The following is a 12,733-nucleotide window of genomic DNA, read 5'->3' on the forward strand; positions in this document are numbered from 1 at the left end:
AGCATTACACCAGCCGTGCTCAAAATACCGTCTGTTTGACTTTTAATGCTGTTGTTGATACTGTCCCCAGGGCTCGGATGTAAAGCATTTTTCATTACCAGAACGTGTCATTTTTTTACAGAGTCAAAAATGATCTTTGAAAAATTGTCTGGATTTCTGTAGTTATAGTTAACTATAGATTAGTTAATGTTTGGCTAAAATAATGCCTTCCCCTAATTATATTTTGTTTAACAGCTTATGATAAGATGATTATGATTTAGCCATTTTTTCCAAATCATTTTAATTACTTTCTATGCAAATAGGCAAATTTTGCTGAATTCAGTATAATGTGCAATCACTTGGACAAAACTATAGCCTACTAGGAAGTAGTGAAATGTTGACTTCAACGATGTTAAAGCAGATAATTTTGGGAATTAAGCTTGAGAAGCATTTAGCAACGAGTTTACATAGCTTTACTACCAGGTATTGCCTGCTATAGAGTGAAATACATCAAAGGTTTATATAATTTTGACAATATTTTACATGTCTAACCTACTGGTTTGCTGCTGTAACATCGCACAATTGCTCAGATTTTTTGAACAAGCTGCAAAGGGATTTGATTCCCGTAAATGTTGGGTTGTCAGTTTATGATGATAAATGTGCCAGGAAACATAATATAGACATTCATGGTGGCCTCAAAATCCATTAAAAACAAAACAACAACAAAAAAATCATTGACACAGCTGTGTAACAAACTGGATGTAGCATACTGGTAACATTCCACTTTTTATTACTGGCCTACTTTGTTCATCTTTTTTTCCCCTCTTTTTTTGTTTTTCTAACAAAATTCCGTCGTTAAAAATCTTTCGTTATACTTTTTATAGAAAATATTTTTAAAAAAGAGCAATTTACAGTTATCTTACACTTCAAATGTCCTCTGGCTTTTTGTTTTGGAACAGATATGACTTGTTTTGTTCTTTTGCAGCACAAGGTGTCACAGAATATGCATCGCAACAACAAACAGAAGTCACCACAGCTCAGGAAAAAAAAAAGAATTTCTAAAAATACGGAGACTTCATACAAGAAAAAGAAGAAAAACAAACACAAAAAAAGAAATACATGCATACATACAAACACAATGCCATGCGAACACAGTTCATTTTTGGGAAGTAAATTAGTTAAGATTTGCATTTCAGTACCGTTATTCAAACATTTCATGCCATCTCGCTATACATACATGACATGGGTTTTACAGTATGCGACATTCACTGCATCTGCTGTGGCAAATGGCTACGAAAAGGCCTAATTCTTTTGCAGGGGCAATGTCTCGTCGATGAAATTGCAACTTCAGTGAGAAATTCACACAAACACGTTCTAACCCCGCTAACAATGTTCATTCATAGTAGACTATTGAGAAATTTTTTTTCTTTCGCTCTTTTTTTTTCCTTTTATTACTTTTGTCCAAAAATTTTAAAATCAAGTTAAGGTGCACATAAATGTGGGCTCAGTAACAGTTGGATATTTAATAACTAAAATGTTCGCTATCCCTTTGTGAAACAATGCATTTTCCACAATAAAATTTGCTTCTGCGTGAAGATTGCAACCCCGCTTCCGACTACGGCATTAGTCAAGCTGGACGAGGAAACCTCACCGTGTTGGTGCTGGTACAAAGAAACAAAACAGGAACTCTTCCCTCTAAACCAGCTTTAGCAGCCCTGTAGGAAGATATCAACTGGCTTATAATCAGCTATATTTGTGCACAAATGGGGCCCCCTCTATTTATTACAATGCAGCAGCTAAGACTTGCCTGCCGGAGGTTATCTGTTGGGGTTTGTTCTGGGAGTTCAACAGGGACACTCATCAGGCCGTGGTAGAAGAAGATAATGCTGTTTACCCTGGGAGGCGAAGGTACCCATTTTAGTATGTGTAGAGGACAATGTCATTTTTATTTATGTGATTTCATTTGATGTTTTGCAGCAAAGAGGAGTCAGTTGTTGTTAGGCATGAGCTTTGTTCTATGTCAAATATACCAAATATATATTTGGTATATTTATACCAAATATAAATATACCAAAGGTTAAAAGTCAAAACGAAGTCAAAAACTGTCAGCCTGGTCATCATCTTCCTACGCAATTTTGCTCGATTCTCATCTCCTTTCAGTGCTCCAGCTCAATGGGGTTTCTCCCATTGAGCTGGATTTTTCCGGTAGGATTTCAACCAATCAGCGAACAGAGGGAGGAGTTTTTGACGTCGATTTTCTGCCCTGTTTTGAATTGTAATTTGCCTGCAGTTTTAGCAATGGCAGCAGAGGAAGTGAACAAAGTCATTCAATTTGTATTGGTTATGCTTCCAAATTTTTAAACAAACATTTATAGCTGTCCTGTTTGGTTCAGCGCTTCTATCTTGGCAGTGGTGGATGGATTTTACAGCCCTGGTATTTACCCAATCGAACGTTGGCGATTGGGTAAAATTTGAAACTTGATCAGAGTCTACCCTTTCAGCAAGAAATCATTTTTCAACGGCCAAGGGTCCCGACCCTCTGGTTTGGTTTTTGGGACTGGTTTTTACCAGGCTAAAAATTGCTAAAATGTTCTGTCACGTTTCCACAGTTGACATTTTGTTAAAAGAGGAGCTAATTACAGTGTCATAGAACTAGAAGTTTTCTTTTATTCAATTGGGGTTTAGAGTAGGGCTTCCTGCTCCATCCTGCGTGCCAGAAGAAGAACCAAACTTCTCTTAATGTTTAGAGACCAGGCTAAACCGACTGCTTCTGAAACAGGTCAGGCACATTGTTTTCAAAAGAAGGGATCAACAACCACTTTTTTGGGGGGTGGAAGTGTGGGGGGAGACGTTTGGAATAATTTTGAAACAAATGTTAGCAACAGGCTACGTTTTGTTAGTATTTATGAAGTAAAACAAATCCCCCAACAGTAAAGTGACTACTTTCTGTGAGGTCCATTCATAAAAAATAAATCAATCGCTTTCCTTCAACTTTTGTTGGATGTTTTAAATTATTTTTCTTACATTGATAATAGTATCTGAACTCTGGTGCTTTTGTCTGATGTAATTGTACCATCAGCTGTTACTATTGTTTCCTAACAAATCCAGGCCTTGTTTTGTTTGCTTGTTTTTAAACCTTTTCAGTAGTGAAAAACAAGACAGAGGCACCGGCCATCACTCAGTCTACACAATAAATCTATACTACTAATAAGTTCAGCAGGAGCATATTCTATGTTACTGACCAAAATAATAATTGTATTGTCATGGGTGTAATATTCACTATGGTATATTAGCAGAAGTAGGAATAGTTCAAGTATTTATTATTTTAAATTAATTCAATCAGTTTATGTTAATTGATTTTTGTTTAAAATTTGCGTATTAGCATCATTATAACCTGAATCCCTATTATATTTACTCGATGTTATCGTACCAATACTGGCCCAAGCCAAGTACTAGCCAGCTTTCTTGCTTTCTCTCTGTTTTTCTGTTTAGACTTTTAAACATAGCGTGCATCAATATAACCTGGTCAAAAGTATAAAAGTAACTCAATAATTTGTAACTTTGGCTGTTTTGTCAGTGTAAATGGTTAAAGGAGTTTAGATCTAAAAGTAAAAGAAAAATCCCAGAAATTAAATTTGTATTCATAAAATCCACAGCTTTCAGAAAAAAAAACTTCATCTGGAAGGAACAACCTGCTAAACAATTAAAAATTACAATGTGCATTTTGTTGGGATTTTTCTCCAAGGTAATTTTTTTCCTCATAATATGAAACAATATGAAGCGAGTTATTTATTCGCCCCATTTTTATTTTTATTGTAAAACCTGCATCATCATCACTTTCAATCAACAGCAGTCAGTTTTGGGATGAAGGGGTTTCAATTCATGGTCATTACTTTTCTTATGAATATTAAAACTCACTGAGATTTTATTTTTAATAAAAAAAAATAAAAAAAAAACTAGAGAACAACAGCTTCTGTACACTATTTGGCACCATTAATAGGAACTGAACGGCGTTCGAACCTGACAATCACCAACTGCACCGTAACTGAGAGTTTCTGCTGTGATTGATCCGCTGAAGAGCTCAACGTAATAAGCCGACATTTTGGTTTTAACGTTTTCAATGCACAACACTGGAGTTCTGCTGTTAGGCTTATTGCCTTTGAAATGCTGCTGCACAACAGTCCCTTCCCACCGGCTCTCGCCCTCTGCAGCTCACTGCAGCATTTTCTGGCCCCTGCCTAAGAATTTCTACAAACTCTGGAACAAACTGAATTTTCTCCCTCTACTTTTGCTGAACCTTGACAATTCTATCCTCGCAATTTAATGTGGAAGATAGTTCTTCGTAACGGACACAGTGTAAGCCATCTGCCAGGTTCAGCTGTTGCTGAGCTATTTTTGATGCTACAGAAAAGGATGCAGTGGGCTTTCGGCCTACTGTATTTTTCTCTCTGCACATGATTTGGTTTTGTCTCCTTTTGCTGATACTGAGGGGGTTAAAGTAAGGTGCGTGCAGAGTCGTCTTTGTCTGTTTTATCTGCTCACGTATCACTCTTACTGACGCATCTCAGTGTCTGCCCCTTAAGGAACTTTGATGACCCTCATCTGTTTATTGAGAGATGACTGCAGGAGATGAACACACAACTGGTAACATCAAAACCCACATATTACCGTATTTCTGCAGATTTCTTTAAAGATTTAGCAGGCAAGTTTTGGTAACTAAATTGTTTTGTATTTCTAGGAGTTGGGGAAAGCTTAAGTAACCAGTTTGTGCTAATGACACACTGTCTGGACCGAGGGACTGAATGATCGACCAGTTGGGGCTGCACTAGAACCCGGTCAACTTAGCTGCTGTTGTTAGGGAGCAACCACTCCTTGGCGGACACCATATACTCCCCTACATCGTAAGAGATGCCTCAGCATCTGAGAGTCCACCAGTAAGCCACGGTTCTGATCACTGACGTTAGTAACTGCTCAAACGTTTGTCACATGATCAGGATTTTCCCTGACTTCGATGCACTCTATCTCCTCCCGTTCCCTCTCCCGCTCGCGTTCCCTCTCCCGCTCTTTCCGCTTCGCCCGCTTTTTCTTCTTGTGCCTCTTTTTGGACGGTGGAAAGAAAGTCAGGAAGACGGGCAGGATGACGAAACAGTGCAGCAAAGTGCAGCCCGCCGTGAGCAGGGAGCACTTGAACAGCGTGTAGGTCAAATTGGAAGGCACAAACACTAGAGGCATGATCCCGATCACGAAGCAGGACGTGTTCTGCAGGATGGCCGCCCCGTGCTCCTCCAGTGCCAACTTGATGCACTGCGTCCTCGTGTGCTCAGTGGCCAACACAAAAGTGTACAGGTGTGGTGCACAGTGATCCATAGCGAAGTTGAGAGTATAAATAAGGCACAGGATTGAGATGCTGTCCATGCCGACGTTCCAGAGGGTCATCAAACCCAAGACGCCCAGCTCCACGGACGTAACCGTGAGAACGAGCCAGAAGTTTCCCAACGGGTTGATGACCAGGAAGAACGTGAGGATGAGGATGGTGAGCACGCTGAAGCCTGAGGTCAGGATGGGCGAGATGACGGAGGAACTGTAGCGGTCCATGAAAACAAACGTGGGATTGAAGGCAATGAACTTGATGCTGTTGATCAGCATCAAGGGGCGAAGCTTCTCCAAGAGCTCCACCACCTCCTCTCTCTTCTTCTCCGTGGTCCGCGCTACCAAGTACATGCGCGAGGCGATGATGTCGTACTCGTCTGTGTTGCGGTTTTTCGAGAAGATGATGTCCTCTGTAAAGTGCTGGTACTCCGGGCTGCGCAGGAAAGAACCCTTCAGAATATTGATGAAGTCACTCTTGGTCGACGCGCTGATGTTCACCACCCGGAGGTAGTGGAAAAAGTTGTCCATCCAAGAGATCTTGTTGAAGCCATGACTGAGAGTCTTCAGGTGCTCCTGCACAGTGGAGTTCCAGTACTCGATGGGCTCGTAGATGTAAAACCCAATCACAGGACTGTAGTTACTGAAGTACTTCTGCTGGGTCACAGCGTACGAAACGCTTGGCGAGTTACTGGCCAGCAGGTTCACTATGTTCGATCCATCACTGATTTGTAAACATCCCATGAATGAAAAAGAAGCATAGATGAGATAAAGGATGACCACAAAAGGCTTGACGTAGGTGTTGGTAATCCACTCGGTGTAATGCTCGCGCAGGAAGTGCTGGATGAAGTGATTTTGGTACGGCACACTGTCGTGGTGGGTGGACAGGTCATGGCCGTCGCTCATCATGGTTTTAAACCATGTTGGCTGGCGGTCCAAGTATTCTGCTGAGGGGATCTTGCAACAGAAAACGCTGTGGTAGCGGTTCTGCTCAAGCTGTCCGGCGAACACCAGGCAGGAGCCATAAAAAGAGAAAACGTAGAAGTAGTTGACCAGGATGGCCACGCACATGCTCTGGCAGAAGATTTTCACCGACTCGATGTTGGTGAAAGGGCTGGCTCCCATGCCGAAGGTGATGATGTAGAGCGAGCTGGTCATGGTGTAGCACACCATCACGTCGGCGAAGGCGTCAGCCACGCGCTCCTTGAAGGGAAGGTTTTCCCTTGTCCTCCTCCAGCCTGCCAGAAGTTCAAACACCCCTTTGGTTCCATGACCTGCAGAGGAAAGGAAAGAGGAATGTCAGGATATGAACATAGAAGTAGCAGATTTACAGTATTTGATGTGGTCATATGAGTCAAACCACTCAGAAAATATGGGTCATATATGTGGATTGGTAGGTCACCTATCTGACCCACCAATCCACATCGCTTCATCTCTACATGGGTATTGGATTAGTAAAACTATGATAATAACTTTGTACTTTTTTCCATCCTTTCCATGATAACAAGGATACTTTGCAAAACTGAGATTCCCTGCTTTGTTTGCAACTCCTGTGGACACAAAGACCGAGAATTTTAAAAGTCCATTCCAAAAGGACAACTTTTCAAAAACTCAGATTGTAATATATCCATGTATATAAAAAAATGGAGTGTATTTTTACAGCAATTCATCAAATCCATAGAAGCCAAAGGCGCCACATTCAGTCATCCAGCCATTCACGCACACATTCACAAGTAATGGTGGGAAGCTACTACATAGCCACTGCTGCCCAGGGGAAGTCTGCTATGGCAACTGGGGATGCTGTGTGTTAATGCACTGTGAATAGAAACATTTTATTTGTGCACATATATTTACTTCAGTCAGCTTAAATCTTGGATCTTACCATCAGAATGGTGCAGTTCCACTCTGATCATGATGCTTGTGTTTTGAGAAAAACAATCTGAGGGATTTGCATGAAAATCAACAAATACGGACCCATTTTTATTTCCCAAATTGTTGCATTTCTTCAAGCTGCTGCCATAGAAGAGACACGCAGCCTAACCAAACCAAAACAACAAGCTGGTGCTGGAAGTTTAAGGTTGTTTTCACACTGGTATATTCAGTTCCACTGGAAACCAAAACTCAAACACTTTCAGTTGGTGTGGCTCGCTTTCACACTACAGCATTTACTTAGTATTAGATCAATATAAAAATTCCCACTATCGCGCACCCGTAATAAATATTGATGAGTCAAAATGAGTTCCACTTTTCTATAAACAGCCAACAGCTTCTCAAAGAAAAAAGTTGGTATTTCATTAAAAATAACTGTCAAGAAAACATATGTTTAATTAAGGACAGCCAGTGCAATTCGAATGACAAATATTGCTTTTGGCACATTGCTAACTGGATCAAATATTTTCCAACAGGATTCTGCATCTTTCTCACATGGATCTTGGGAACTGTCTCCAAGATTTGTGTGAATTTGGATGTTCTCTCTGTGCAAGCGTGGGATTTCTCTGGGTACTCTGAATCCTCCCACAGTCCACTATCTAAATTGCCCAAGGTGTGTGTGTGTTTTTTGTGTGTATACAGCTAATCTCTTCTCCATCTAGTTCCCTCCAACTCCCCCACTTGTCTGTAGACCCTTATGGCATGCAAATCAGCAGAAAACCGTTGCTGCACCTTTAAATAAATCATACATTTGTTTTACCCGCTTCGTAAGCATCTTAACACCGTTCCCTTCCACCGCCTTCTCTCCTCTCCTTATACGTGAGGTGTAATTGTACTCGGGGGTTGTTACGCAACGGGATCCAAATCCGTCTTCTTCAGGTCCATTCACTGGAATCCAATCTGTGGGCCTTTTCACGAGTCAAAAATACAGACAGAGAAACACAGCGTACAAAGGCATAGAGCAAAACCACCCACGCTGGAACACCCATTCACCCACACGCCGTGCCGCCGTTGAAAAATGCACGAGCCGCATGGCTGGGAGTAAATGTGCTCCGGCAGGAAACAGTGAATGCACGATCAACTCCATGTTCCCGGGCCACATGAATGTTTCAGAGCGGTGAACGCCGCCACATTTGGAACACCCCAGTCATCGGCCTAAGGATGTGCCTGCGCGACGCTAGCAGGCCGACGGAGTCACTACCCTTGACGACGTTCTAAATTCCCCTTGTTTGACACAGAGGGGAAAAAAAGCTAATTAACTATAAAGGATTAAGCCTATGTAATGAGTCAGCTAGATGACGCTTCCTGCTTTTAGTTTTATTAAGCTGTCCTGCAAGTCAGTTAGTGTCACTTGGTTTAGAGGGAAGGAAGAGAGGGAAGAACACCAGGGGCCTCCACATGCGTCTTCCTACTCAGATTATCCAACAGGATGTAAAGAAGGATGTCATTTTGTAGACATGATTGAAAAGGATCTAGAATTCATTACGGTGATTGATTTCAGGCAGGTGGAGGTGGATTACAACAAGCAGCCCATCTGGAGACGAGTCCCTGGTTAGAAACATTACCAACAGAGACTTCTGCCGTCGCTGTTGAATATCCAACAAATTAGGCTGTGTCACTTCCAGTGCATCTGGAAAGTATTCACAACCTTTGCTTAATACTTTGTTGAGTCACCTTAGGGAGCTTTTACAACCTCAAGCCTTTCTGAATGTTTGGTTCATTCCTCTCTGTAGTTCTTATCCAGCTCCATCAGGTTGGATGGAGACATCTGTCAACCATGTTCAGATCTCTCCAGAGATGTTTAATCAAATTCTAGGCTGGACTCTGGCTGACATTCACAGAAGCTTTAGATCTCTAAAGCTTCTGAAGCTTTAGAGATCTTGGCTATGTGCTTTGAGTCATTGTCCGGCTCTAGTCTCAGGTCAAGATGCTCTGCAGCAAGTTTTCATCCAGGAAGTCTCTGCACATGCGCCTCATGTTCACTCTTGCTGGGTACGTCAGAATGAATTAATCAGAATACCTTTACTGTTATTGAACAGAAGCATGAGAAAGTTTCATTTCAGTACGGCCCATCCAAATAAAATACAAACAAACAGCATAAGCCATGGTAACAGATATAAACCAAGAACGTCTGCAAAGTGTGGACGCCACGTAGAGAGTTAAGTGTGAGGTTGGAAGGAACTGAACAATCATACGGTGAACTCCGACACACTAATATAAACATCACATTTGTTATGGATGACGAGGAAAGTGGATGTGACACAGGGCAACAGATGTTGTTTTCTGCCTTTTATAATTACTGCGTTAACAAAACTAAACCCAGTCACCATGATGTTCCTTACACAAAGCAACACAATTTTTCTGCGATTTTACGACCGAACACGACTCCGTCTCCGCAGTGGAAACCCATACTTTCTTTTGATCTTGTTCTCTGATCTGCGCACACACACTCCGCAGAGCAACGGCGAGTACACAGTCAGCAATGAGAGCAGCCTGGCTGTACTCTCCCAGTGATGTCATCTTGTTTTTGGCAGCTGCAGTAAAAAACTTCACCAGTCTGACTCAAAATCGCTTCTGCACACAACACACTTGTTTATGCTGCATAAAGATGAGGTTGTTTTTTTTAAAGCCAGGAATTACCATGTAACAATGAGCACACTGCATCTCTGATGACAACATTAACACATTCAGATGTCAGGAACCCTGACTAACTTTGCTTTCCTTCAGTGCTACCTTCAAGGCTGCCGAGTGAATAAAATAGCCACTGTTCCTTTGTATTTAAGGGATTCTGTGTGTTGGAGTGAATCTGAGTTGCTATGGCAACTAGGGATGCTGTGTGTTAATGCACTGTGAATAGAAATATTTTATTTGTGCACAGATATTTACTTCAGTCAGCTTAAATCTTGGGTCTTATCAGAATGGTGCAGTTTCACTCTGATCATGACGCGTGTGCTTGGAGAAAAATAAATCTGAGAGATAGGATTGATTGACCAGACAGTATTGGAACTAAAGTGTTCAAAGTGATTGTTTTTATATAACTGACACTAAAAATGATTAAAAGACAAAGCATGAAAATCAATAAAAATAGACCCATTCTTATTTGCCCAAATTGTAGCATTTCTTCAAGCTGCTGCCATAGCAGAGACACTCAGCCTAACCAGACCAAAACAACAAGCTGCTGCGGGAAGTTTAAGGGACCAAAATGGTGACATCTGTTACATTTTTAGCTGCTGTGGTTTGCTTTCACACTGCACTCTGCCAAATGAACCAAACCATTTGGAAAACTTGTTCACCTCCTTGCCTGTGGTGGCGCTGCAACAAGAAGCACTGAAAGAAAAGACACAAAAACCTGAGCACAACTTCCTTCTGCATTAAACGTAAATAGAAATTTGATTTTTAGGATTTCTCTTTTGTCTTCGGTAAAAAGACCAAAAGCCATTTCTACTGCTAGCACAACACTCACAGGTTTGTTTTGGTTGTATTTACCCAGAATGCCCTGCACTTTAGTCAACTACCTGTTTTGGAGTGGTCTCCAGTCCACTTGGCCTTCACATATGCATTCGAATAGAGCCAAAGTTCACTTCATCCAAACCGAGACCAAGGCTTGTAGGTGGACCAGAGTTTGCTTTTTTGGTTCTCATCATATTTATATTGTTTATTCACACCTCTGCATATGACCTGGACATTCCAGTCAAATGAACTAAACAGACAAAGTGGACTAAACAGGGCTGGAGGGAATGCAGCCTTATACTCTGCTAGCATGGTGAGTACATCCAGAAAAAAACAGCTGACCAGGCTAACAAGGTTATTGTTCAGAAGTACTTTCTCTATGAGACAGACTAACAAAAGGAAATGCAAAATGATGCTGCTTGTTAGGTGTTCTAATGCTAAAAGCTAACAGCGTGACTGACGTTTGAGAGCAATTTACAAAGACCAATAAAGCTCCTGTATTTTGTAACATTGACATAGTGCTTTTACTAAATAGTGAGTTGCTGGAGGTGTGGTCTCTGTTGAAGCTTTATATTTTACACAATCGCAAATGATGTACAAAATTCGCCAAAAGTGAACTGCAAGTAACCCTGTGGGGAGTTCTTTACATTTCATCGTTGCATCTTTGCCAGCAATAAAATGTCTCTTGCTCCAAATTTAATTGGTCTGAGTTTTTGAGTGTGGCTAACATGGACTGAATGGCTTTGTTCATTTCCTCCGCTGCCAATGCCAAACTACGACTATGTAGAGGCAGAATAAAATTCTAAAGCAGTGCAGAAAATCTGCATCAATCCTCCTTCTGCTCACTGATTGGTACAGTTGAAATTACAACGAAGAAATCAACCTCCATGAAAGAAATCCCAGACGGAGCACTGAAGGGAGATGAGAATGGTACGGTGTAGGAAGGAAATGGCCACAATCAGATCAATGACGAGTGTATGTAAAGTTCTGCCTAGTATCGTATCAAAAGATCCTGTTTAGCTGTGAGAACATCATCGCTGGTCACTGGTCTAAGGTTTCCCAACGTACAACTGTCTGTTCCTTCCAGGTCACACACTGATAAGAATCATGCGTCAATTTAACTTTGCTAATCTTTGCCGACAACTCTGATGAACTTTTGCAAAAACAAAAGATCTTCAAAGATCCCATCCGTTCTTTTGACTCACCTGTTCACCTCTTATCTAATCGAGGAAAAACTTGATTAAGGACTAATGAAGGTGAAGGGTTAAGGTGGGTGACCCTGTTACGCAACAGGATGTGCGCAGACAGGGAGAACAAATGGAAACTGGAGCTGATAATTAACGGATGAAGAGGCAGGAGGTGCTGCAATCCCAGCATTCTCCCCGGTGCAGGTACAGCACTGAACGGATTGTAGCAGGGCTGTTTGTCTCCGTCTGTCTTACTGGCTATTTTCTGCCGCAAAGGGAGTCAGGGGGATAAAAGAAGTCAGCCTTACAGTCTCGCACAGTGACCACGGGTCTTCTGTAATGGAGGTTCTTGCCCTCTTTGCCCTCATCTCCCTCCCCAGCCTACAACAGAATTCTACCAGGTCGTTAAGCAAAATTACTGCCCTAAAACTTCTGTGGCCGGCATGTCCCCCTCAACACATCCATCACATGGAAAGAGAGCGTGTCAAGGGGTCCCGTTCACTGTGGATTCCCCCGATATGGGCCGCCGTTAACAGTGCCGGCCTGTCACACGGGTGATGATGACAGAGGAGGCAATATCGCACGGAGGAGGTCTTGTTGCAGAAGACCAACCCAAACTCAATAAAACCAGATGGGGTAAGAGATATTGAGGACGAACACCAGGGGAACCCAAATGCAATCTTCACATAGCAATCAATACCTGGGTGATTTTGTTCCATTAGAAGCCCTGTGAGCTTTTCTGCAACAAGGAAAGGACATTTTTCCAAAGGAAATCTTTATCGCCACCATTTTACCTAAATGTCCTTGTCTGGCTAATTGCA

At 41.8% G+C, this 12,733-nt stretch overlaps 1 protein-coding gene across 1 annotated transcript in view; it reads right to left on the reverse strand.

Annotated features, from left to right (window-relative positions):
- Window positions 1–2,836: 2,836 nt before the first annotated feature.
- Window positions 2,837–12,733, reverse strand: part of ptchd4 (patched domain containing 4) — a 42,900-nt gene continuing 33,003 nt past the window's right edge. Inside the window, exon 3 of the mRNA XM_015019050.1 lies at window positions 2,837–6,620. Coding sequence (XP_014874536.1) covers window positions 4,951–6,620 — 1,670 coding nt within the window. The 3' untranslated portion in view covers window positions 2,837–4,950. The remainder of the gene's footprint in view (window positions 6,621–12,733) is intronic.

Source organism: Poecilia latipinna, unplaced genomic scaffold, assembly GCF_001443285.1.
Source record: "Poecilia latipinna isolate Pla-1442-1.1 unplaced genomic scaffold, P_latipinna-1.0 Scaffold2364, whole genome shotgun sequence".
Classification (NCBI taxonomy): domain Eukaryota; kingdom Metazoa; phylum Chordata; class Actinopteri; order Cyprinodontiformes; family Poeciliidae; genus Poecilia; species Poecilia latipinna.